Source organism: Solea senegalensis, linkage group LG10 (assembly GCF_019176455.1).
Source record: "Solea senegalensis isolate Sse05_10M linkage group LG10, IFAPA_SoseM_1, whole genome shotgun sequence".
NCBI lineage: Eukaryota > Metazoa > Chordata > Actinopteri > Pleuronectiformes > Soleidae > Solea > Solea senegalensis.
Window position 1 is genome coordinate 24,543,832 of NC_058030.1, and position 25,307 is coordinate 24,569,138.

The following is a 25,307-nucleotide window of genomic DNA, read 5'->3' on the forward strand; positions in this document are numbered from 1 at the left end:
CACGCATGTAAATGTCACCGCTGACGGACATCACCCCGTGCCCCGCCTCCTCCCCCCGCTGCTCTGATGTGAGGCGTATCAGCTGATCTGCTCATAAACCACAACAAAGACGGCGGCGCGGTGCTCTCTTTCATTTCCTCTTCTGCAGGAAATTGTCTCAGCTGAGCCTCACGTTATCCAGAGGACATCTGTGAGGGACACACAGGAGGTACTGTCAATCACTCATCTCCATGACAACCACGTCTTCAGAGACGCACACACATGTCCCTCCTGTGTGTGTGTCTCAAAGGAGACAGACACACTGACGTCTTACAGCCAGAAGCTCCTCCCCCCCACATCAGTTTATAAGAGAGGACGAACAAAGTGACAGACACACAGAGGGACAGACAGACGCACACAGACGGACGCACACAGAGGGACAGACAGGTGGACAGGCTGGAGACGTGGTACTCGTACACCCACTGGTTCCCCATGGCGTCGTCTCATGTGATGAAGAAACCAGTTCCCAGGATGCAGCCAGCGGCCATGATGATGTTCTCTACCAAATACTGGTCCAGGAGAGGACTGTCCCTGGACTCAGCCATGTTTGACCAGCAGAGACACAGAGGAGGACAGATGGTGAGGACCATTTCCTTCACCTTCAAATAAAAGGTGAACAAACGCATCATCAGAACCTCTGTCCACTCTGTCCACTCTGTCCTCTCTGTCCACTCTGTCTTCTCTGTCCTCTCTGTCCAGTCTCGACGCCCATCGTTCTGTCCAATCAACGAGAAGTTTGATGAGAGCAGAGAGGATTCTGGGAAAACTGCAGTGGTGTTCTCTCTGAAGAATGAGGTTGGAGGTTTGGTCAAAGCTCTGAAAATCTTCCAGGTGAGTCCAGAACCAGACTTTGATCCAGGTCCAGAACCAGACTCTGAACAGGGTGAGCGTCTGTGTGTGTGTGTGTGTGTGTGTGTGTGTCACCCCCTGCAGGAGAAGCGTGTGAACCTGAACCACATCGAGTCTCGTCCGTCCACACGCGTCTCTGACGAGGTGGACATCTTGGCCGACTGCAGCTGCAGTAAGGCGGAGTTTAACGAGCTGCTGCAGCTTCTCAAAGATCACGTCAACGTCCTCTCCTTCAACACGCCGGCTCACGTGTGGGCGGAGGAGGCAGGTATGAACACCTGCACGGCTCCACCCCCTGACAGGAAGTGATGTCATGTGACGTGTTGTCTCTCAGCAGGTGAGGACGACGTCCCGTGGTTTCCCATGAAGATTTCGGAGCTGGATCGATGTTCTCAGCGAGTCCTGATGTACGGCTCTGAGCTGGATGCCGACCATCCTGTGAGTCTCACTGTCACATGACAGAGCCTCAGTCTCAGGTGACCTCTGACCTCTGACCTCTGACCTCAGGGTTTTAAAGATGAGGTTTATCGTCAGCGCAGGAAGTTCTTTGTGGAAGTGGCCATGAATTACAAGCAGTAAGTCCAGCATCGTGTCCGTTTGTCTCTGACTGTGTCTGTGATTGGAGCTCTGAGCGCTTGTCTCCGCCCCCCTCAGCGGTCAGCCTGTCCCTCGTATTGACTACACGCCCGAGGAAGTGAGGACGTGGGGCGTGGTCTTCAGAGAACTGTCCAAACTTTACCCGACGCACGCCTGCAGAGAACACGTGAAGAACCTGCCACTGCTCGTCCAACACTGTGGCTACAGAGAGGACAATGTTCCCCAGCTGGAGGACGTCTCTGTCTTTCTGAGAGGTGTGTGTGTGTGTGTGTGTGGCTCCAGAGAGGACAATATCCCACAACTGGAGGACGTCTCTGTCTTTCAGAAAGGTGATTCTCTCTCTCTCTGTCTCTCCCTCTCGCTGTCTGTCTGTCTGTCTGTCTCTCTCCCTCTCTCTGTCTCTGTCTGTCTGTCTGTCTCTCTCCCTCTCCTCTCTGTCTCTCTGTCTGTCTGTCTGTCTCTCTCTCTCTCCCTCTCTCTGTCTCTCTGTCTGTCTGTCAGAGCGCTCTGGTTTCACAGTCCGTCCTGTAGCTGGTTATTTGTCTCCCAGAGATTTCCTGGCAGGTTTGGCGTTCAGAGTGTTTAACTGCACTCAGTACATCCGTCACAGCACAGACCCACTGTACACACCTGAGCCGTGAGTACACACACGTATGCACACACACACACATGCACACACATGCACATACACACACACACACACACATGCACACACATACACCTGAGCCGTGAGTACACACACATGCACACACACACACACCTGAGCTGTGAGTACACACACGTGACTACCTGTCGTTGGTGTGTCACTTCCTGTCATCGCATGTCTAACTTCCTGTCGTTGTGTGTCTAACTTGCCATCGTTGTGTGTGTAACTTCCTGCAGTTGCGTGTCTAACTTCCCGTTGTTGTGTGTGTGTCACTTCCTTCGTTGTCTGTGTCACTTCCTGTCGTTGCGTGTCTAACTTCCTGTCGTCACGTGTCTAACTTCCTGTCGTCGCGTGTGTCTAACTTCCTGTCGTCGCGTGTCTAACTTCCTGTTGGCAGTGATGCGTGTCATGAGCTGCTGGGTCACGTCCCCCTGCTGGCCGACCCCAGGTTTGCTCAGTTCTCTCAGGAAATCGGACTAGCATCTCTGGGAGCGTCTGACGACGACGTTCAAAAACTTGCCACTGTGAGTTAAAATTTTGATTCTATTTAAATACTTACTTAAAATAAGTGGGTGTGTAGCGCAGAGATAGTGACCTCTAGAGGCAGCAGTGTGAATCGTGTGTGTGTGTGTGTGTGTTTTTACAGTGTTATTTCTTCACCATCGAGTTTGGACTCTGCAAACAAGACCAACAGCTGAGAGCGTACGGAGCTGGACTGCTGTCCTCTATAGGAGAACTGAGGGTACTACAAACATACACAGACACACAGAGACACACAATGGAAGTTGTTATTTTTTCCCAGCATGCTCTGTTTCATTTTTCCCAGCATGCTCTGTCTGACCAGGCTTGTGTGAAGACCTTTGACCCCAAGACGACCTGTAATCAGGAATGTCTCATCACGACCTTTCAGGACGTTTACTTTGTTTCTGAGAGCTTTGAAGACGCTAAGGAGAAGATGAGGTGTGTGTCTGTGTGTGTGTGTGTGTGCGTCTGTGTATCTTCTCTTCCTCTCTGTGTCTTCTTCTTGTCCTCTTTGTGTCCTCGTTCTCTTCTAGTCCTTTTCTCTTCCTCTTCTCTTCCTTTTTGTGTCCTCGTCCTCTTCTTGTCCTCTTCCTCTTGTCTTCCTCTTTGTGTCCTCTTCTCTTGTGTTCTTGTCCTCTTCTTGTCCCCTTTGTGTCCTTGCCCTCTACTCGTCCTCTTCTTGTCCTCTTTGTGTCCTCAGAGACTTTGCGAAGACAATCAAGCGTCCCTTCTCCGTCTACTATAACCCGTACACTCAGAGCGTGGACCTGCTCAAAGACACACGGAGCATCGAGGCCGTAGTTCTTGACCTTCGCAGTGACCTCACCACCGTCTGCGACGCCCTCGCCAAGATGAACACCTACATGGGAATATGAAGGCCACGCCCACCTCAGCTCTCAGCATTGATTGGTCACCTTTTGGAGAATCATAAGACATAAAATGATACAGATCTATAGATAGTAATCAATAATCTAAGTGTATGTGATTGATTGATGATGTTTGTGTTGTTGACATGTTGTTGTTGTTTGTGTTTATTCTCATCGTTAATAAACTCAACAAATGTTTTATGTCACCTGGACTCTTTCCTGCCCCGCCCTCAAACACAGACCGACCAATCACAGTATGAGTTCAGACATGTCAATAATTATCTTTATTTATTACGTTTATATATGTATATATGTATATGCAGTGTATATACACATATACATATACAGTGTATATACATGTGTACACACACACACACACAGTTGCCTGGCAAACTCTTGGTGTCAGCTGCACAGAGACTCCCAGGAGAGAGAGGTGGTAAACAACAACCAATCGAAGCACTCACTCACACACGCAGTCCCCCGAATTTTTCCTTATAAGATTAGTCTTTTATATTCTCTGTTTTATTGAAAAACTCACTCTTTATGTAAATATGTCACATATTTGAAAGGCTTGGTCTTGGTCTTCATGTTACAGTGGCGAATTGATCTTATTTTGAAGGGGCACTGCCTCACATCCGCTTTCTTCTTCGCTGTGCTCACGAACTTGACGCCATCTTGTCCGCCGTCTTCTCCTCCTCTCGCGGATCGCTGTGTGTGTGTGTGTGTGTGTGTGTGTGTCTCGCTAAGTTTGGGCGTGTTCGTTGCTTCCTCCCGCTCCATCAGCTCCATCAGCGTGCAGACGCGGAGCTCTGTGCCCGGCTCGTCTGTCTCTGTGGCCGGCTCGTCTCTCTGTGTGTGTCCCCGCTGACGGTGTCCTCTCCCCGAGAGAAGAAGACTTTGAGCGGAGCGGGAAACTCCACCGACAGCGTCCATGTTCATCCCCACACAGGTGAGTGAGTGAAGCGGCAGCTGCAGCGGCTCATTTAACCGGCAATGTTCCGTGTTTCTACTCAGAGCATTTTAGAGGCTTTTTAACCGAATATTGAAACGGACTTCATCGACTTTGTACCGGGTTTCCGTGTGTACTGACTTTAAACCGGCTACGTACGAACTTTTTTAAGGGTTTCTTTGAGCTTTTTATTTGCGTTTTATTAGCTTTTCTTTATCTTTTTACCTTTTGTATTAGACTTTCTTTACCTTTTTATTAGCTCTTCATGAGATTTGTATGAGCTTTTCTTTAGCTTTTTATTAGCTTTTCTTTAGCTTTTTATTAGCTTTTCTTTAGCTTTTATTCAGCCGTTGACCGTTGTTCACATGCACAGGTTTTGACTTGATTCATTTTCAATTTTGAACTGAATCACACTTTCATCATGGGCGTGAGGAAGAGGAGGGGGAGGATTCATCTCCTGTGTCACAGCAGAGCTGAACAAGCTGCTGTGTGATCACACTGAATTATTACTCTGCTCACTGCTAAAAATAACCACACACATGTGCACACACACACACAGAGGCACAGTTTCAGTGATGTCATGGATCAGGTGATCATGGGTCACGCCCACAGCTCCAGGCAAGGATGATGAGACAGTGAAGACAATGAGACTCACAATCATTGCTCCTCTCACGATGTCCAACATTAGGCAACATGAGAACCTGACGGACAGGTCTGAGTTCAAAGGTCACTCATTGTTTCAACTGATAGCTGTTGTCATGGTGATGTCCGTTCTTCATGGTGATGTCAGTCCCAGAAAGATGATTGAAATGACCATGAAGATAATCAGAATATAATCTGTAAATCCACCACTGCTGCTGGGATTAATGACGCTGTAATCTCACAGAACAACATAAACATCCCCGCCTCCTCTGCCGCCTTCATCTCTGAGCTCAGAATCCTGATCTGATCTGCTGATCCAGACTCACCTGGTCAGCCATGTTGCCCACTGAGCTCACCTCAGATTATCATTTAAGAACATAATAGCATGTTTTGTAGCTACGCTAACCACAGCAAAACTTGTTTACAGACAGTTTTCCATGAAGGGCTAACAGGGGTTCACCGGTGAACTTTGTGGCCATGCGGCAACTCAGTGTAGATGAGGTAGCTCGGGGGCGGAGCCTTAGGGCTGGGCGATATACTGGTAGTATATGGCGGACACGGTGCAGGTGAGCAGTTGCTGGCTAAGAAGAAAGAAAGAATGGCGCTGTTATTTTCCTAAATTGTGTAAAAGGTAAAAAAAGTGTACTTTTACTCCGATAAATTTTTCTTAACCATCTTCGTTGCTGGTGACGTAATGCCTGCCACTAGTTTTTAGCGGCGCCAGCTGTTAGCTGCTCAGCTCTTAGCCGCAGATTTCGGCTCCATGTGGACTTAAAACACATCAGCAGTTCGTTGTTTACTGTCTCCAACACCGAGGCTCTGGTCTCCGGTTTTCTGTTGTACACTCAGGACGCCAGGTTTCAGCTATCAGCTGAGCGGCCAACCGGTGAGCTAGCGGGCAAAACCTACACCCCAACCCGCCCACTCCGCTTTGCATCGGCAAACCGGCTCGCTGCCCCCTCACTGAGAGGATCGCAGAGGCATTCACAGAACTCAAGACTGTTCACTGTCCTAGCTCCCAAATGGTGGAACGAGCTCCCCATCGACATCCGGACAGCAGAAAGCCTCCACATCTTCCGCCGCTGAGGCACATCAAAATAAGGATGTCCCGATACAACTTTTTCACTTCCGATACGATATCAGCACAAATCACACACACTTTACACACATTCACACTGACTTATTTTGTAGTGTGGAGTGTTAGAATAGGCTTGATCAAGTGAAATTACTGAGAACAAGAGAACAGAGAACAATAGTATGAGACAAACTGACCCATTTATTATTAACCAATGGTTACATCAATTTTAACCTTCAACATAAGAATATTTTTTGCCATGTTCATTTCATAGAGTCTATTTCGTCAGGAGGAAAGTACCAAGTCCTAATGGGCGTGTTTTTATAACAGCCGTGTTTCCCAGGTAACAGCGTGTCTTCAGAGAACACCCCCCTTGTTTTCACTGTTTTGGATTAGCCCAACCCACACAGGGTGAGTGACTCGTCCCGCAGGTAAACCCGGAGTCTGGGGACTGGCCCCGCAGACGTGCTTAGCTCCGTGTGTGGACCTTCAGGACACATTGAAAACACACAAAGCTCTTGGTACGGCTGCTTTTTGGGGTATAATTACATCTGTGACGTAAACGTGGACAGTGGCGCACATTTGTGATTTAAATGTAGGGCTGTGCGATATGGACTAAAAGTCATATCACGATATTCTTTAGCTGAATGCTGATAATCGATATGTATCTCGATATTTTTTCTAAGCATAATATTTAATTTATCTAATATGCTATAATAAGCATATTAGATAAAAATGTTTTCCAAATGAATGCTTAATTGGGTTTGAACAATTTTCTCAATTATTTCACATAGATATTTAACACAGCTTGTTGATATGATAATTAAATAATGAACCAGCTAGTTCCCGCTTCCTCAGCACGAGCTGAACAATAAATCTAACACACCAAGAGAGGCGGGACTTAAGGCAGAACAACCAATCATCAGCCGGTCACACTCAAAGTGTCATGTTTGAGGCAACGACAGGAGAGGGAGGGAGAGAGGAGAAATGAAGAAATGAAGCGGCCAGAGATGTAGCGGGAAATGTAGTGAGGCGTTTGTGCAAAACAGAGGAGAAACTGCAGAAAAAGTGTCGGTGTGTGTGTGAACTTGCGGCTCATGTATTGTCATTAATGCAAAATTAATTATATCGATACAAGCGATATTGTCCCGTGTTATATCTCGTTTAGAAATATATCGATATATATATTACAATATAAATATATCGGCCAGTAGACTGTGACGTCACAGACTCAGGAGGTCACCTCAGGTCATCTGCGCTTTTATTTTTGTGATAATGTTTTTTTATTTTTTTACCACACACCCCTCCTCAGGGACCACGCCCCCCTGTGGACCATGGCCCCTCCCTCCTCTCTGCTTTTTTCTTTGTGGCTCTTGATGGTGCTTGGAGCTGGATCTGTGCTGCTGCTCTGCCACCTACAGGATGTCTTGGTATTGCAGAAGATGCCAGGTCAGTGTGACCACAGCACAGCGCCACCTGCTGTTCTATCATTCGGTTAAAAGTTAAAGCATCACTTATGTCATGATGGTGTTACTTTTCATGACATCGTCGTGACATCATGACGTGGAATTATTTTCTGATCGTCACATGAATACGTGACATGAAGACCACGCGTGACTGTTAAGTACAATTCTACATGAGTGTACAGACACACACTGTGTAGTGTTTGTGGAAATCAAACGGGCAGCGGATGCCTGTGCGCACGCTCGTCTCAATGTACAAATAATTACTTACTTTATGATGATGAATTTTGAGTTTAACAGCTGCTTCGCTTCACAATTCAAGCAGTCCATGTGTTACCAAGAGAGACCGATGTGACAGTTTAGGCTATTTCAGTCACACACACATATGTATATATATGTATATATATATATGTGTGTATATATATATATATATATGTATATATATATATGTGTGTATATATATATATGTATGTATATATGTATATATGTATATATATGTGTATATGTATATATGTATATATGTGTATATATATGTGTATATATGTGTATATATGTATATATATATGTGTATATATATATGTATATATATATATATATATATATACATATATATATATATATACATATATATATATATATATATATATATATATATATATATATATATATATATATATATATATATATATATATATATATATATATATATATATATATATATATATATATATATATATATATACATACATATATATATATATATATATATACATATATACATATATATATATATATATATATATATATACATATATATATATATATATATATATATATATATATATATATATATATATATATATATATATATATATATATATATATACATATATATATATATATATATATATATATATATATATATATATATATATATATATATATATATATATATATATATATATATATATATATATATATATATATATATATATATATATACGTATATATATATATATATATAGCGTGTGCACGCCTATAACGGGATGTTGAGGTCTATCATGGACTGTACCATTGCTCAGGCGTGAAACTGAGGAAGAGGCTGTGCGCATTTACACACAAGATACACTGGATCATCAGGACCTGACAGTTATTCATTTTCTATCTACACAGATCAGCTGTCTCAGGTTCATACGGGATTGTTGAGAAGAAAGCAGAACTTATAGATGAATCAGAGCTGTCAGGATATCTTTATTTTGAAGTTTTTCATTCCTTAAATCAATAAATTATTAAAATAATGCATTAATAATTAATTAAATAATTATTTAAAAGAAATTAATTTTAATAAAAATATATAATTAAATTAAATTAAATTAAATTAAATTAAATTAAATTAAATTAAATACAAAATTATTATTTAGCGTGCACACAGGCGTCTGCTGCGTTCGCAAGTGGCATGACACTTATCACCCGTCACCCTTCATTATTTGGTGTACAATACGCACGCGTATCGCATTTGTATTTTTTGTGCTGGCATGAAATGCCCCCATAACGCGCACACACACGCAGGCACACACATGCACTCTGTTGTCCTCAGCTCAGTGTCCATCTGTCTCTCTGCAGGTGTAAGTGTGGCTGTGGCTCCTGACAAGGTGAGACACACGCACACACACACCATGAAAAGTTCAGTAAGTATAGTTTCTGCCCCATGCCCCGCCCCCTGACCTGGTGTCTCTCTTTGTTTCAGGAAGTGATGCTAGCTGACGGCTCAGTAGCTTCCGTTTTCTTTGACCTCAGCCAGCAGAGGTCGTCTCCGCCGGTGTTTGACGACTCTTTGGTCGGATCCCGGCACCAGGTCACCAAACGTCGCAGGAAGCTGCTTCTGAAAAGTGGGGCCCCTGCTGGTGCAGAGGAGGAGCAGCAGCTGAGGCTGGCGAGGACCCAGGACGCCCGCCGTAGCCGGCTGGACGAAGTCTGTGCCTTATACCAGACGGGTGGCACGGTGGAGCAGCGGGTTTCTCGGCGGCAGGTGTCACGGGTCTACGTGGAGGACAGGTCCCGCCTCCTGTACTGCGAGGTGCCCAAAGCCGGCTGCTCCAACTGGAAGCGGGTGCTGATGGTGCTCAGTGGCAGCGCCACCTCCACACAGCACATTCCTCACGACGCAGTACACTACACCAACCGGCTGCGGCGGCTGGAGAGCTACGACCACGCCGCCATCGCCGCCAGACTCGGCTCTTACACCAAGGTGCTGTTTGTCAGGGAACCTTTCGAGCGCCTGGTGTCAGCGTTTCGGGACAAGTTTGAGAGTCCAAACTCCTACTACCACCCTGTGTTCGGACGGCCCATCATCTCCAGGTACCGCACCAACGCCACGCGCTCCGCACTGCACACCGGCGCAGGAGTCACCTTCCGGGAGTTTGTCCAGTACCTGTTGGACGTGCATCGGCCGGTGGGGATGGACATTCACTGGGAGCCGGTGAGTCAGCTGTGTCACCCCTGCCTGCTCCACTACTCCTTCATAGGGAAGTTCGAGAGTCTAAAGGACGATGCAGACTTTGTACTGCGGAGTGTTGGAGCACCCGCCAACCTCAGCTTCCCCGACTTCAAAGACAGGAACCCGCTGGCCGAAAGGACGTCGTCTGAGATGACGCAGAAATACTTCTCTCTGCTCGATGCCACTGAGCGGCAGAAGGCCTACGACTTCTACTACATGGACTACCTGATGTTCAACTACCCCAAACCCTTCAAAGACCTGCACTGAGCACCCACAATGCACCGCTGCCATGGCAACACAGCCGAACCTCTCTGTGGACCTGTGACCTGGTGGTGGAGTGAACAGCTGTGTGTGATGTCATCGTAACCTTTTCAACACGCTGCCGCAAAAATATCTAATATCCATTGATGCCTGAATGCCACATCAGATGGTCCAGTGTCCATCAGGTTGCCTAGCAGCCACACAGTGTCAGTCTGACGCCATGTTAACATCACGTTAGTCACAGTGTGAGCTGGCGATTGTTTGTTTACCGTGTGATTAATGAATGTAAACAAATATTTAAATGAAAACAAAACAATGTGTCACTTCCTGTTTATAATGATATTTTATGTCACTTCCTGTTTATAACGTGTCACTTCCTGATAAAAGACAGACCATGTTTTGACTTAATTTCATGTTTTTATTTCAAAGGTACAAACGTCTGTAAAATCACCTGAAGTGAGTCAGAGTGTAGGAAATATAAATAGTCCATCAGAGGGCGCTGTGTCCTGGACTCAGCGTCAGCTCAACAACCAATGAGAGACCAGAAGACAAACCACACACACACACAGACACGCACCACCTGAGCTCTGACTGGTTAATTACCCATGATGCATCAGGAGAACTCGGCGTGACATGTTCACTCTGTAAAACTGATCATGTGACCATATGGTTAAAATAAGTTGTCAGCAGGGAGGAGGAGGGGGCGGGGGATGAGGAGAACCAGCTCCTTTCACATTGACATGATCTGATGCTAACAGCTAGCCTAGCACAACCTAAAGGCAGTTAGCTTAGCATGAATACTAAGAACATCATCTGAAACTGTGATTAATGTACTGATCAGTCAATTTAATGTATGATGTCACTGGTCATGTGACCTCGCACTGAATGAAGGGTCAGAGGTTATATGGAACTAAAATGTGGAATTGCTCCTTTAACCAGTTTGTAACACACACACACACACTCTGGGTTTGGACCAATCACAGGAAGGCCTGGCAACAGTGGGCGTGTCTAGGTGTGATAAGCGTTTGCTAGCAGACATTAGCATAGCTGTTGTAGCACAGTTCATCCAATCAGCAGCCAGTTGCTATGACAACATCCAAGCATGATCAAAAACCTTCAATAAGCTCCGCCTCCTCCTCTTCCACGACTGTATCAATAAAAAAAAAATTAGTCTTGTGACATCACCAGAGTCACGAAGAATGTGACCTCAGACCTGTGTTAACCCCACCCTTCAGTGGTGCAGGTGCACTGTGGGTAATAATGAATGACCCGCTCACATTGACGTGAACGCTGCGTTCGCGGACAGTTCGTCAAACAGCCACGGCATGGGTTACGTTTGGCCACGTGACCCCGTCGTTACCATAGTGAAGCGCCGCGCTACAGCTAAACGTGACGTGACGTGGACGAGTGGAGAGACGACAGGAACGAGGGCGTGGCATCAGGTGAAGCGCTGTGCTGTGGCCCCGCCCCCTCACTTCAGCAGAGCCTTGTAGAGCAGCATCGAGCGCGACGTGCTGCGTTCCTGCTCCAGACACAAGATGAAATCCCTGAGATTAACGCGTGTGATCCTCTGACGCAGCTGCTGACGAGACGACGACACTGCAGAGCCAGAGGCCGCCTGAGGGGGGAGACAGAGAGCAGCGTTACAACACTCTGACCGAGTCATGAACGCGCACTCTGCTGTTGAAGACTGGAAACTGCAACCACTGTGAGTGACATCATCTTTTTACCTCTGCACCTGCTGTGGCTCCTCCCAATGAGTCCAGCTTGCGTTTTTTGCGAGGCCCGATGGCGGCGAGTGCTGTGAGGTTGGCGTCTCGTTGTCGCATCTGTGCCAATTCCTGCTGCTGCATCTGCAGAGTCATGAAAACCATCTGTTAAATCTGCAGAGTCATGAAAACCATCTGTTAAATCTGCAGAGTCATGAAAAACATCTGTTAAATCTGCAGAGTCATGAAAACCATCTGTTAAATCTGCAGTTATGAAAACCATCTGTTAAATCCGCAGAGTCATGAAAACCATCTGTTAAATCTGCAGAGTCATGAAAACTATGTTAAATCTGCAGAGTCATGAAAACTAAGCATGTGAATGGCTCACTGTTGCCCCCCTGTGGTCAATCTGTTATTTTTGCGGTTTTTTAACCCACTCTCTCTGACTCAGCTGACAGTCACGTGACCTATGGACAGTCATGTGACCTGTGGACGAACCTCTTTGGCCTTCTGCTTCAGGCGAGCCTGTTCAGGATCTTCCTGTCGAGCTCGACTCTGGAAAAAAAAGAAGCACAGCAAGTGTCCCATGAAGACGTCGGTCCAACGACCTTTGGCCCAAACAAGTGTCCGCCCCACGACCTTTGACCCCAGACAAACGTGGTCGTACCTTGGCCGCCTTCAGCAGAATCTCTCTCTCCTGCTCGTCCTTCCTCTGTTTCTCCATCCTCTCCAACTGCTCGAAGAAACGCAGCTGCGAACGAACGTCTGACGTCTGCTCACACTGATCTTCATCCTGAGGAGGGGGAGGGGCAGGGAGAGGAGTCAGCAGGGCGTGTAACCGCGGCTGAAGAGGCGGGTTGCGTGCACTCACCTTGCCGCCGTCTGAGCGATGCTGTGCGACGGCTGAAACCTTCTCCAGCAGCGAGCGCAGTCTGGACTGAGTTGCGTGGGAAATGAAGTTGACCACCTCCAGCGACACCTCGGTCACGCCCAGTTTCCTCGCTGAAGACGAGAAGAGAACGTGAACGAAGGCTGAGCATGGCCTCGCCTGCGCAGGTGAGCGGTGACATACCTGTGTCCAGGACGCGGCGGTGCAGGACGCCAGCGGGCAGGAAGGACTCGTCCTTACACGAGCGGATCTTCGTGCCCACCAACTCTGAGCTGGTTGCTAGGATACGGGCATTTTCCTCATTAAGGTTGACTCCAGCCATGGACGCCACGTCATTAATGTCATCGTCGTCTCTGAGGAGGATAAAGGTCAGAGGTCAGGTGTGCGGCTTAGTGATTCTTTGATTGTTCAGAAATGAGACGGACGTCACCTGAAAGTCCCGCCCCCAGGATCACTCAGCTTCTTCTGATTGGCTGCAGACGCCTGGTTGACGAGACCTCTGCCGGCGACAGTCGCCGCGGTTCCTCTCATGAGAGAAGCTGAAGGAAACAGAGCAGGTCAGAGGTCGCCGCCACCTGGTGCTGCGGCTCAGAACTGCAGCGGCCGGCACTCACCTGGACTTCTGAGGGTGTGACTGATGACGACAGGTGAGCGGGTCTGGACTGTGTGGACCCCGGGTCGACCAGCGGCCTGGGAGAGGAGACACACACACACACGTTAATCAATAACCATACTTTTCTCCTGGTCAGCACATTTGTGCTGAGTCATCGTACCAGAGCAGCTGTGCTTGTGAGGGGCGTGTTCAGCCTGACGGTGGCGCCGCCGGCTGGACTGATGGGTAGCCGTGGTCTGATGGCAGCGGTCGTGACGGAGCCGGGGGTGGCCGGGGGCGGAGCTGAGCTGCTGGGCGTGGCCACAACCAGAGACTGTTGACTGCTGAGCAGAGACTGACGGAGGGACGGGAGGCTTTTCTGAAGAAACACAACAGGGCGGAGTCAAAGCGTGTGAACGGCGTGACAGGTGTGACACGTGCGACAGTGTGAAGGTACCTTGAGGAAGGGGATGAGGTAGGGCTGAGGCGAGGACTTAAGCTCCGCCTGCAGTCGGGTGGTGAACTCCTCCGGCTCAATCTTGGCGTCCTGAACAAACACACACGTCAGGTTAAAGCAGGTAAAGTAACGAGCGGCCAATGAGAAGGTGGCGGCGGCGAAGGCAGCGAGGTCGTCTTACCAGCAGGTCCTGAACCAGCGCCTTCACATTCTTGGACGTTTCTGGGGACGGCGAGTTGTGCGATGCTAATTTGATGAGTGTGGCGAGGAAGTTCTTGCATTTCTTCACGTTCTCTTGCATTTCCTGTCAAAGAAGAACACGCCGTGTCAAACAGCAGCGCCACACACAGGGTGCTGTGGTAGCGTGTCAACGACAACTCACCTGGGAAACCACAGTGACTCTGGCCGGGGGCGTGGCCGGGGGTGCGGCCGTGGTGCTGGTCAGGGACGTGGATGCGACACCGGCGGGTTTGGCCACAGGCGGCCCTGCCCCCCCAGCCGTGATCACCGTCAGCGCCTTCTGAGGTGTGGTCATCTTCACTGACATGGCTGCACCAGCAGGGGGTGCTGTGATGGCCTTCTGACAAACACATACAAACAAACAAGTTTTTAACACACACACACACACATGCACACACAAAAACAAGCTTTTAACACACACACACACACACACACACCTGTACAGCAGTGGTGGACTGAACCATTCTGGTGGGTGTGGCCAGGCGGACAGTCTGAGGTGAACCAGGAGCCTGCCGGGTCAGGGGTCAAAGGTCAGAGGGAGGTTAAACTCCAGCATTTTTTATTTTTTTTTTACAAACATGAAGTAAGATTTTTATTTTGAAGTCTGACCGTGGCGGTGGGGGCGGTGCTGACCCGGATGGTAGCGGCGGCCGTCGGCACCGCAGGTCTCGGGCCAATGTTGGTGGCCGTCTGCGCCTGCTTGGCCTGAGCTTGAGCCAGAACCTGCTGAGGAACCATGACCAGCTGCCCGGTCTCTGTCCGCACCAGAACCATACCTGAGGGGGAGGAGCAAACAGCCATGATGTGACCTCACTTCCTGTCACACAATCTGACTGTGGTGTCAGACAGTCAGTGACCTTTAACGACCTCACTCATTTATAGTCACATGATTTTATATGATCAAGTTTGAGGACGTGTCTCTGTGTGGACAGACATGGACAAACGTGTCTGTGTGGACAGACATGGACAAATGTGTTTCTGTGTGGACAGTCATAGACAGATGTGTCTCTGTGTGGACAGACGTGTCTCTGTGTAGACAGACGTGTCTCTGTGTAGACAGACACAGACAGACGTGTCTCTGTGTAGACAGACACAGACAGACGTGTCTCTGTGTGGACAGACAGACGTGTCTCTGTGTGGACAGACACAGACAGACGTGTCTCTGTGTGGACAGACATGGACAGATGTGTTTCTGTGTGGACAGTCATAGACAGATGTGTTTCTGTGTGGACAGTCATAGACAGATGTGTCTCTGTGTGGACAGACATAGACAGATGTATATTTGTGTGGACAGACATAGACAGACGTGTCCACACATTGATTATTAATATCAATCTATTGTTTCATTCCATGAGAAATTTCTCCCTGGAGTCTGAGAACTGAGGAACTGTGACATCACAGGTGACCCCTCAGGTGTGCTCTCACCTGCAGGTATGGTGAACCCAGGCGGCAGCTGGATGGTCGTGGTCGTGGTCTGCTGCAGTGGAGGCCGCACAGACAGCGGCACCTGCGGGGCGGACACCCGGGTGGCGCTGCCCGCCATCCCGGGCCTCTGCTGGTGGAGGCCGGGGGCCACCACCGCAGCGCCCGGTGGCCTCACTACGGTCACCGCGGGCTGAGCCACTCCGTTGACTGCGGGCTTCTCTGAACCGGTCCCGGTCTGAGTGTGGCTGACCGGACACGGGGCTGTGGCGGGAGGGGGCGTGCTGGAGGCCAGGACGACGGGCGGACTGGGCACCAGGGTCTTGGTGTGGATCAGAGGACTGTTGTGGTTCTGGACCTGTGGGCTGGAGGCTGCCGGGGTCGGGGCGCCTTTGGGCTCGACCCCGTTCTGCGCACCGCTGGTCACCGGGCTCGGGTGTCTCTGCGAGGGCGCCAGTGAGGGCTGAAGTACCGGTAAGGTGGAGCTGACGGAGCTGATGACTGAACTGGACCCGGAGAGAGAGTTCACCAACTTCACCGTCCCGCCGTTTAACGTCAGCGGGGCGGGAGAGTCGCTCCTGGAAACCTCGTTAGACGAGCCGGGAACCACACTCGGACCCAGGACAGTCGCCCGGTGGAAGCTAGCAGCAGCGGGCTGAGAGCTCAAAGTTACGGGTCCCAGTGCGGGTGAAGCCGAGAGAGGACTCGCTCCAACAGCGATGACGGCCCCGGAGGACGAGGACGAGGAGAGGCTGGGAGCAGACAGGGGCTCGTTGGCGCGGGGTTCTTGGGTTAGACCCGCTTTCTGATGCCCTTGTTGCGGCTCCGCGGACCCCGCTGGATCACGCTCTTTCCCTGAGAAGTGGCCCGCGGCGGGCGGAGCTGCCTCCCGACTCCCGCCGGGAAACGAGGCGGCGGGAATCTTTCTGTCGCCCAGTTGAGACTCCAGAGAACCGACGAGGTCGCTGACGGCTTTCTCGTCCACCTCATTGAAGAGCATGTCCTCCAGTGGGTCGGAGGCTCCCGCCATCTTTGATGTCGGACCGTTGTGCAAATCGTATTTTAGAATGTACGCATGCGCCGAGGATCGAGCTGGATTTTCAGCATAGAACTACAGCACACAGACTTCTCACACACACACACACACACACACACACACACAGTGTAAGTATCTGATGTCTACGTCACATGATCGCTTCTTGAGCGTCTTCATCTCAGACGTTTGTTAACCACTCACTCTCCCACACACACACACGCACACACTCTCCCACACACACACACGCACACACTCACTCTCCCACACACACACACACACACACACTGCTGCCTCCATCACTACATGTCTGATTTTGTCTCTTCGGAGTTTGAAATCCAACGTTCAGATTGACGTCAGTGACACAAAGTCACAAACCATGCTACAAACGGATCCGGTCCAGCCTACATCCAGGACATGATCAAAACCTACACCCCAGCCCGTCCACTCCGCTCTGCATCGGCAAACCGGCTCGCTGCCCCCTCACTGAGAGGATCGCAGAGGCATTCGCAGAACTCGAGACTGTTCACTGTCCGAGCTCCCCATCAACATCCGGACAGCGGAAAGTCTCCACATCTTCCGCCGCCGACTAAAAACACATTTCTTCCGACTCTACCTCGACTAAGACAACGACGACAAAGAAACCTTATACATCGCACTTATGACTAGCACGTCATAGTTTGGCTTACTTGAAGCTCTTACTTACTTCTAGATCTTATTCGTACCCAAATGTTTAAATGCACTTATTGTAAGTCGCTTTGGATAAAAGCGTCTGCTCAATGACATGTAATGTAGTGTAAAAAGTGACCACACGAGGCAGCAGAGGAGCAGCAGCTAAAATCACTGGTTTTCTCTGTGGATTCACAGTAAGATAAAGACATGATCATGTGACGTAGACATCAGAGACTTAAACTGACGGAGATATTAATCCATGATTCTTTTTGTGAAGTGGATAAAATGTGTGTTTCTTTGTGTCAGCCATGTTGTTCACTGAGAGTGAGCCTCTGAGTCTTGCTCTGGTTCTTAGCAGCGGGGAGCGCTCACAGCTCAAGTGTGTCACGTTGATCATTTACATTCTATTAAAAAACAATTTATTTTCTCTCTTTTCGTCATGGAGGTGTGGTTGTCCCTGTGATGGACCTTTCGTCCTATGTCAGCTGAGATTGGCACAGCGCCCCCTGTGACCCTCATGTGGAGTATAAAATAGTACAGACGTCACTCAGACCCTTTACATCAGCAGATGGTTCAGTCCGCACAGGGTCACAGGTGAATCTGTAGGGGAGGTCATATGACTCAGAGAGAACACAAAAAACAAACAAAGCCTTGAATGATTTATTCACATTTATTTGGATTAACGGTTGAAGTAACAATAATAATCATTAAAAACGACAACACGTGGACCTCTTCTATCCTTCACAGATCTAGACCTTGGAGGCGCGTAATCCCGCGAGACTTTGAGATTCCGTTTTCCACCGCGCTCTGAGTCGTTGGATGGAGGAGGCGGCGGCCATGTTGTAGCGGAGAAAAGTGAATCCGAGCGGGATTGCCACGGACACGTCTGTCCTCCTGTGGCCGCCCTCGTTTCACCTCCCGGTCTGGACGAACGTCCGTTCTTCTTCCGTTAGCACTGCAGGGCTGCAACCGACACCATGAGCGGCGGGACGCCCTACCTGGGCTCTAAAATCAGCCTCATCTCCAAGGCCGCGATCCGATACGAGGGGATCTTGTACACCATCGACACCGAGAACTCCACCGTCGCATTGGCTAAAGGTGACGCCGCTGAGACACTGCGGAGGCCGCGGCAGCGCCCCCTGCGGGCCTAACTGTCCGTGCTCTGTTATTAATGATGTTTAATGTAATGCTAATGAAGCTAACTCGACCCAAAACACATTTGCCATGAGGTTTGCGTCAGCATGCTACCTGTAGCTAATAATGCTAACAGTGTGTACACTTGTTCCAGATAGTCAGCGGAACACGTGACTAAAGGCCGCGTTCGGCTTCGTTTCACCGTGTTGACGAAGTAATGTTAATGTGTGTGCGCGCGCGTGCCACACGGGGCAGCTAACGTTAGCATCGTGGTCATCTCACAGCTAACACCTGAGCCGCCTGACGTCACTGAACGCGCGCTCACCTGTTCAACACACACAGCTTCAGCTCTTCTTTCGTTATTGATGAAACCGATCAGTTCGATTAATTATATAATCAATTAATAATCAATGGAATATTCAGCTGATCTGATGCTGGTTGGTTAGTTTGCTCAGGGCCACCTTAACTCTCCACCTGTCCTGGGATTTTAACTAGCAACCCTCCAGTTTCAAGCCAATTCCCTTCCACTCGTCACTGTGTTTTTATCATTATTTGTAAAGTTTTACGAACTTGGACATGTGACGTACATGATGTTTGTTTACAAATATTCATGTTTACTCAATTAACTCAGAGATTCATGTTTTACTCAAACATTCACATTTAACTCAGAGAGTCACGTTTAACTCAGAGTCACGTTTAACTCAGAGTCACGTTTAACTCTGAGTCACGTTTAACTCAGAGTCATGTTTAACTCAGAGATTCATGTTTAACCCAGAGATTCACGTTTAACTCAGAGATTCACGTTTAACTCAGAGATTCACGTTTAATTCAAACATTCACAGTGAAACATTGATGTTTTCGTTGAGCTGAGACTGAATGTGTTTGTTTGTCAGTGCGTTCCTTTGGCACAGAGGACCGCCCCACTGACAGGCCCATCCCCCCTCGCGATGACACGTTTGAGTACATCATCTTCAGAGGCAGTGACATCAAGGACCTGACTGTGTGTGAGCCGCCTAAACAGGCCAGCTCCTTCCCTCAGGACCCTGCCATTGTACAGGTATGTTTCCATGGAGACGCACACTCTGCTGGTCACCCGGTGACTGCAGTATCTCGACCTGGATAGAACTCATTTTATCCAGAGAAAGCTGACTCTGAATTGCAGTAACCTTTCAGAAGAAGGAGTGAAAGGAAGAAACTGCTCTCATGTTAGTTTAAAGCTGAGAAGCAGCGCCACCCCCTGGAGAACACACAGTCTGCAACAACAACAGAACCTGTAATGTTCCTCTCATACATGAACGCAGATGTTTTTACCAAACAAAGAAAAAGATATTTCACTTTATTTAGAACTGATCAAAGAATTGTACAACTTTGAATCTTAAAGATTTGACTTCATAAATAGCTGTTTTATTGTTTTGTTGTCATGTTTAACTTCTAAAATAAACCACATTCAAACCAAAATAACCATTTCTATCAATTTCACTTCAGAGTGAAGGGGAGACTTTACAGAAATATACTTTATGGTTTGAAACTGTGTCAAAGAAGCTTGTGTTAACCATGTGACGTTCTCCACAGTCGTCCATGAGCACAAGCTCCTCCTCCTCTGCTGCTGCTGCTCCAACCCCGTTCCAGTCTGCCGGTTCCTATGGACTCTTCAACCGGGCCCCGGTTCCTGCCTACAACCAGTTCAGCACCAGCCCCCTGGTGTCCCCTCAGTTTGGACCCGTCGGTGTCGGTAGGAACATGATCTTTGACTGTTTTTCTTTCACTTCCTGGTCCTGAAAGTAGGCGGAGTATGAGTGCCAAGGGTTCAGGGGACCCTAACCCTCACAGTACAGACACAGTGGTTCAGTCTCTTCTGTGGTGAAATTAATTTCTCATCGTGAGTGTTGTCTTCATCGTCGTTAGTTTGTTTTGCCCATATCTGATGATGTTGCTGCGACTCAACAGCAAACACAACCTCACACCTCAAGTACGGATGTTATGATGATTTGATTTCACAATTCATCGCAATGTTTCCTCAACATGGTCAGAAAAGATTTTGCCGGAAACTCAGAACCATAACAGTTGTTCAGCGCAACCAAAACAAAGTTACACAACACAACCGCGAGTTAGGGCTTGTGTTGCTGTAACTGTGTTAGGTTACTTTCATGTTCAACTAAATTAACATTGAATTGGTAGGAAATGAAATGTAAGCGTGTCATTTGTTTCAGTGTAACAAGACGAGATAAATGGCGTTCACTACGTTATGTTAGACGTCATGTGATGTTTCATTTATTACATTTATTTGTGTCATGAAATAAACAAACCACAGTAATATACGTTTTATATCTGGCCACATACAAAAAGATACATTATTAAAACAATTAAAATAAACTTAAACATTTGGTATAGATGACAATTGATGACTTCAATAATTTAAACATTAACTAGGTGTCGACCGATATGGGTTTTTATGGCCGATTTATCGGTCGACCCGTATTAATAACTGGTCTTATATAATATTTGTGTATTTGCTACATTATTTTGTTATGTTGGTGTCAAAAGATATAAATAAATGAAACTTTAAGACCTATAATGTGATTTTCCACATTCATAGTGTTGTGAAATCAATCAACGCATAATAATCGTAATATTGTGATTCATTCTCTGAGAATCGTCCTCAGGAACAGAACTTGAGTCTTTTTTCTGCCGCGACCGTGGAGGGAGAAACTAAACTGTGGGAGGAGCTTCTGCAGCATCTGCTCTGTTTCCAGGTCGCAGCAGTCCCGCCCATGACCCTTTAAGAAAGAGTCCCGCCCTGGAGCCCGTGATCCAGCCTGCTCCGTCAGCCCCGGCTGCCGCCACCGCCACAGCTCCCGCTCCTGGCCTGGGACGTCCCCGGAGCCCTGCCCACTCTCGCACCACCCCTCTCACTGCCGGGCAGGGCAGCCAGAAGGTCCAGCACCAGGACGGCGTTGACGTGAAGCGGGGTGAGACTGTGAGGGGCTGGTCTGCTCCTCGGACCATCACTGCTGGAGATAGAGCTCCTCCCACTGCAGGGCTTCCCCATTCCATCTTTAGCCAATCAGGTGAGACCTCTCATGAATTGCTGCTGTGATGTCTCTTTGTGTCATTAAAGGAGACATATTATACCCTTTTTCCCCAAGTTAAAATAGTTCCCTGGTGTCCTTTGGTCAAAATACCATAAGGATGAAGCACCATAGCAGTTTAATAACCCTGCCAAAACCGCCCATCAGAACGCTCGGTTTTTGTGCATGGTCCCTTTATATGCAAATGAGACACAGGCAAACACACACCCATTTCTTCCGGGGGGTTTCTGATTTGTCCTTTTTACAGCGCTCACTCACTCAGCTCCTGTTCCCTCAGCTCCATTCCTCTCCCCCTCCCTCCACTACTTCTCTGACAATATCAACATGGCAGCGTGCGTGGAAAACAGCGAGAGTGCCGTCACAGGAAGAGACGTCCTAGATAAGGATCGAGCCGAACACTGTCCAACTGTAAATCAGTTAAAAACACTTAGGGATAGCACTGCTGATCGCCTGATCTGCATAAACTGCCGCTGTATGTGACTGTATCAGACTGAGTCTGTGCTCCGGTCATGGAAGACGTACTGAACAAATATTTTTAATTAGGACGTGTCAGAATGGTCAGTTATGAGCTCTGTGTGACCTTTTCTTAAAAATGTGTGTGTTTGTACGTTGGTTTGACTAAATACGGCGACCGCTGGCCGCAGTCTGATGTGAAGTTATGCGTTATTAACACACGTTTGCTGACTTTATCCGGCACATTAGCTTCATATATAAAATCCTCTGTAAAACACTGTGCTCCACTGTGCAGGCACCAACAGCACACTTGTCCCTCTGCGTTGACATAATACCGCTCTTCCTCCCTCGCCTGCACTCACGCATTTTATAGGGACAATGTGGAGCTCTCAAAGTACACTTACTGGTGGGGTGGTAACATTCGCGGTGAAATGTGCATGCTGCCGTCATAAGCAAAGGGAATTCAACATTGCGTGTTTTATCGCCTATACTTACACTAAGGGACCACGAAAAAAAAGTATTCTTTTTCCACACTTTGGCCACTGGTAGGGCCTCCAGAGTCATTAAAATGATTAAAAAGTTGATTTTGCATAATTTGTCCCCTTTAAATAACTCTGAGTTATTAGCACTGATGTTCGTCTTTAAAGCTGACTTTGTCTTTCTCTGTGAAATCCGGCAGCCGCCGGCGTGGCCGCCAACCGCCGCGGTCGAGGAGGTGGCGGCCACCGAGGCAGAGGGCGCTACAACGTACGCAGAGACGGACCAATGAAGTTTGAGAAAGACTTTGACTTTGAGAGCGCCAACGCTCAGTTCAACAAGGACGAGGTCAGCTTGGAGTTTCAGAACAAGCTGAAGCTGAAAGGTATTTCTGCCACTGTGACCTTTGACTGCGCTGTCGTCGACCTCCTCACCCCAAATGTTCCTTCTCTTCCCAGACGAGAAGGTGGAGAAGACGGAGAAAGCGGTGAACGGAGAAGACAAAGGCGACGGTGAGACGCAGAACAGTGAGGGAAACGCAGAGGACGGGTGTGACGGCCCGCTCGGCCCAAACTGCTACTACGACAAGTCCAAGTCGTTCTTCGACAACATCTCGTGTGACGACAGCAGGTTAAATTTCACCTTCATCATAGACTTGCATCAGGCTCCTGAACACACACGGGTCCTTGAAAGTGCTTGTATCAAAGTTCAGTTCTCTCTCGTTTGTTATGACGTTACTTGCTCGTGAAAATAAATGATTAAAAATAAATGGTCGTGGCAGCCCTAGAGTCAGCACATGCTGTCTTTAAATTTAAGGGATTTGATCCTGGAAAGTCCTTGAAAAGTCCTTGAATTGATGTCAAGCCAAGGTGTGGGAACCCTGATAAACGTGTAACATAAAGGTTTGATTTCACTGACGCCTCCTTTTTCTTTGTGTCAAGGAAAAGCATGGATAAGTCTGGAGGCGTCGCTTTCCCGCGGTGAGCGTTCATCTTATCATGTGACACGTTTACTGGAAATGGATGGAGTGTTGTGGTTGTAACTTGACCCCTCCCCCTGCAGCGAGCGGAGGCAGACCTGGGCCGAAGAGAGGAGGATGAACGCGGAAACATTCGGGATCCCCCTGCGTCAAGGCCGCGGTCGCGGCGGTTACCGTGGTCGCGGCAGCTTCCGTGGAGGTCGAGGGCGTCCGGCCAGTCGAGGAACCTTCGGGCCACCGCAGGGAGGAGGTGGCGGCTTCAGGGGAGGATACAGAGGAAACCAGGCGGGGCGGGAGTTTGCCGATCTGTCGGCGTTCAGAGTAAATGATGAACATCCTGTGGATTGATGGCGTGATCGGTGGCGTCTCCATGTTTAACGCTGTCGTCTGTTTTGTTTTTTTGCAGAAGGACAACAAAGTGTCGGCGTAGTCTCAGGACGAAGCTTCGGCGACTAATGAAGATTGTCTTTAGTTGTATATTTGTCACCAGCACTGAACGCAACGTAACCTTCCTGATGTTCCAGCGGTGGAAACAAACAAACAAACAACAGACGCTCCATGTTTCGTCGGCTCGTCTTCATCACTTCCTGTGACACTAGCTGACTTAGCTTTATGTGGGGGAGGGGCCTGTCACAGCTTTCTAATGTGTATTTTTCTACAGTGTAACAATCACGGACGTTGTAGTCTCCGCCCACTCACCGCAGCTGCATCCTCGTTTTCCTCCTCGGTGTTTGTTTATGATCCTGATCACACACACACACACAGCAGGTGATTGGCAGATCAATTGATGATTGACAGCTCAGTCAGTATGTTTCACTCACCACTGACTCATGTGCAGCTCAGTTCAAAGGTCGAAATGATCAGTCGGCTGATCGATTGGTCATCGGGTGACAGAAGCTATTGGCAACTTTTAATAGAATTAAATTATCAATAAAACAATTGCTTCTGTATTTAAATAAAAGGTTTCACAGACGAAATGATGAAATCCTCTGCACATGAATCAATAACAAGTATTGATGAGTTGAATGTCCTTTTCCTTGCTGCGTCGCTGTGATCGATGATCAATGATGAGCTGACGCAGAATGAAACGTCGTTTTGTGAGTTTGTTGAAGTTTGTCTCCTGCTTGGTTTAGTCTGTCGCCATAGAAACAGGTTTGATTTTCCCACCCCTTTAACAGGATGTGATGTCAGCTTTTAGTTGGGTCTGCCTGACACTTACTGCCCCCTGTGGTATGGAATGAAATGTAGGAAAGTGTTAAATTTGAACGTTTAATTTCCACTGAGGCTGTTGACGTCAGGCAATGCTAATGCTAACGTCCCATCACAGGGTCTGTGTCCTCAGTGGATGGGTGTCCCCCGCCCCAGGCGGGGCTAGATTTGGTGACTATACCTGAACTGTGGCAGCTTCATCATCAGGAGGTGGCGAGTAGGCGGGGCCACAGGTGTATAGTGTCAACTGAGCATTTTGTTAATGAAGAGCAAATAAACAGCTGTTCCTTATTTTGTGTGTAAGTGTCATGTGATGAGATGATGTCATAATGGTGATACTGTAAGAAAATTACTGACATTGAAGTAGCTCCACCCACCCAATCAGAGCTCCTCACCCTGTAACAGGTTTTCAGCAGCCTGTCAAACAACATGAGAAGAGTTCAATTGAAAGAAGAGTTAAAACAAGATGAGAAAAGTTTACACGAGAGAAGAGTTAAAACGAAAGGAGTTCAAACGAAATGAGAGAAGAGTTAAAACAAAATGAAA

The 25,307-nt window shown here is 48.0% G+C and overlaps 4 protein-coding genes across 8 annotated transcripts; 3 read left to right on the top strand and 1 right to left on the bottom strand.

Moving 5' to 3' along the window:
* The first annotated feature begins 393 nt into the window (after positions 1–393).
* Positions 394–3,725, top strand: tph2 (tryptophan hydroxylase 2 (tryptophan 5-monooxygenase)). Of its 2 annotated transcripts, none has more exons than XM_044035242.1 (11): positions 394–618; positions 739–870; positions 973–1,156; positions 1,223–1,326; positions 1,396–1,463; positions 1,543–1,739; positions 1,987–2,122; positions 2,529–2,655; positions 2,778–2,873; positions 2,958–3,091; positions 3,354–3,725. In XM_044035242.1, exons 1-11 carry the CDS (start codon positions 472–474, stop codon positions 3,526–3,528), a joined length of 1,500 nt encoding a protein of 499 aa, XP_043891177.1. In that variant the 5' UTR covers positions 394–471; the 3' UTR covers positions 3,529–3,725. The 2 variants fall into 2 exon arrangements, with proteins under 2 accessions (XP_043891177.1, XP_043891178.1); XM_044035243.1 differs by having other exon boundaries at positions 1,226–1,326.
* A 479-nt stretch (positions 3,726–4,204) lies between these two features.
* LOC122775400 (carbohydrate sulfotransferase 8-like) lies at positions 4,205–10,814 on the top strand. Of its 2 annotated transcripts, XM_044035246.1 has the most exons (4): positions 4,205–4,468; positions 7,498–7,634; positions 9,272–9,300; positions 9,396–10,814. In XM_044035246.1, exons 2-4 carry the CDS (start codon positions 7,520–7,522, stop codon positions 10,410–10,412), a joined length of 1,161 nt encoding a protein of 386 aa, XP_043891181.1. In that variant the 5' UTR covers positions 4,205–4,468; positions 7,498–7,519; the 3' UTR covers positions 10,413–10,814. The 2 variants fall into 2 exon arrangements, with proteins under 2 accessions (XP_043891181.1, XP_043891182.1); XM_044035247.1 differs by lacking the exon at positions 4,205–4,468 and having other exon boundaries at positions 7,615–7,634; positions 9,400–10,814.
* On the bottom strand, positions 10,811–16,856 carry LOC122775391 (transcription initiation factor TFIID subunit 4-like). Of its 2 annotated transcripts, none has more exons than XM_044035235.1 (15): positions 15,719–16,856; positions 14,903–15,069; positions 14,731–14,802; positions 14,436–14,630; positions 14,235–14,357; positions 14,054–14,143; positions 13,778–13,975; positions 13,619–13,694; positions 13,435–13,543; positions 13,188–13,357; positions 12,987–13,117; positions 12,783–12,908; positions 12,614–12,670; positions 12,137–12,259; positions 10,811–12,024 (listed from the first exon to the last, which is right to left on the bottom strand). In XM_044035235.1, the coding sequence occupies exons 1-15, from the start codon at positions 16,743–16,745 to the stop codon at positions 11,878–11,880; spliced, it is 2,811 nt and encodes a 936-aa protein (XP_043891170.1). In that variant the 5' UTR covers positions 16,746–16,856; the 3' UTR covers positions 10,811–11,877. The 2 variants fall into 2 exon arrangements, with proteins under 2 accessions (XP_043891170.1, XP_043891169.1); XM_044035234.1 differs by having other exon boundaries at positions 14,436–14,633; positions 15,719–16,855.
* Positions 16,857–17,909: 1,053 nt separating this feature from the next.
* On the top strand, positions 17,910–25,052 carry lsm14aa (LSM14A mRNA processing body assembly factor a). 2 transcript variants are annotated; one of them, XM_044035245.1, is made up of 10 exons: positions 17,910–18,014; positions 18,168–18,518; positions 19,448–19,611; positions 20,127–20,286; positions 21,308–21,622; positions 22,776–22,958; positions 23,032–23,203; positions 23,515–23,553; positions 23,636–23,873; positions 23,959–25,052. In XM_044035245.1, exons 2-10 carry the CDS (start codon positions 18,398–18,400, stop codon positions 23,980–23,982), a joined length of 1,416 nt encoding a protein of 471 aa, XP_043891180.1. In that variant the 5' UTR covers positions 17,910–18,014; positions 18,168–18,397; the 3' UTR covers positions 23,983–25,052. The 2 variants fall into 2 exon arrangements, with proteins under 2 accessions (XP_043891180.1, XP_043891179.1); XM_044035244.1 differs by lacking the exon at positions 17,910–18,014 and having other exon boundaries at positions 18,102–18,518.
* The last annotated feature ends 255 nt before the right edge of the window (positions 25,053–25,307 follow it).

Excerpts from the sequence above, each read along its gene's own strand:
- LOC122775400 (XM_044035246.1), top strand. The coding sequence starts at position 7,520 with ATGGCCCCTCCCTCCTCTCTGCTTTTTTCTTTGTGGCTCTTGATGGTG. Across the intron at positions 7,635-9,271 it reads GGTATTGCAGAAGATGCCAG|GTGTAAGTGTGGCTGTGGCT; the intron begins GTCAGTGTGACC and ends GTCTCTCTGCAG. Across the intron at positions 9,301-9,395 it reads TGGCTGTGGCTCCTGACAAG|GAAGTGATGCTAGCTGACGG; the intron begins GTGAGACACACG and ends TCTTTGTTTCAG.
- lsm14aa (XM_044035245.1), top strand. The coding sequence starts at position 18,398 with ATGAGCGGCGGGACGCCCTACCTGGGCTCTAAAATCAGCCTCATCTCC. Across the intron at positions 21,623-22,775 it reads TTCCATCTTTAGCCAATCAG|CCGCCGGCGTGGCCGCCAAC; the intron begins GTGAGACCTCTC and ends GAAATCCGGCAG. Across the intron at positions 23,204-23,514 it reads ATCTCGTGTGACGACAGCAG|GAAAAGCATGGATAAGTCTG; the intron begins GTTAAATTTCAC and ends CTTTGTGTCAAG.
- tph2 (XM_044035242.1), top strand. The coding sequence starts at position 472 with ATGGCGTCGTCTCATGTGATGAAGAAACCAGTTCCCAGGATGCAGCCA. Across the intron at positions 1,464-1,542 it reads GTGGCCATGAATTACAAGCA|CGGTCAGCCTGTCCCTCGTA; the intron begins GTAAGTCCAGCA and ends CGCCCCCCTCAG. Across the intron at positions 2,123-2,528 it reads CCACTGTACACACCTGAGCC|TGATGCGTGTCATGAGCTGC; the intron begins GTGAGTACACAC and ends TCCTGTTGGCAG.
- LOC122775391 (XM_044035234.1), bottom strand. The coding sequence starts at position 16,745 with ATGGCGGGAGCCTCCGACCCACTGGAGGACATGCTCTTCAATGAGGTG. Across the intron at positions 14,803-14,902 it reads GCACCGCCCCCACCGCCACG|GCTCCTGGTTCACCTCAGAC; the intron begins GTCAGACTTCAA and ends CTGACCCGGCAG. Across the intron at positions 12,909-12,986 it reads ATCGCTCAGACGGCGGCAAG|GATGAAGATCAGTGTGAGCA; the intron begins GTGAGTGCACGC and ends CCCCCTCCTCAG.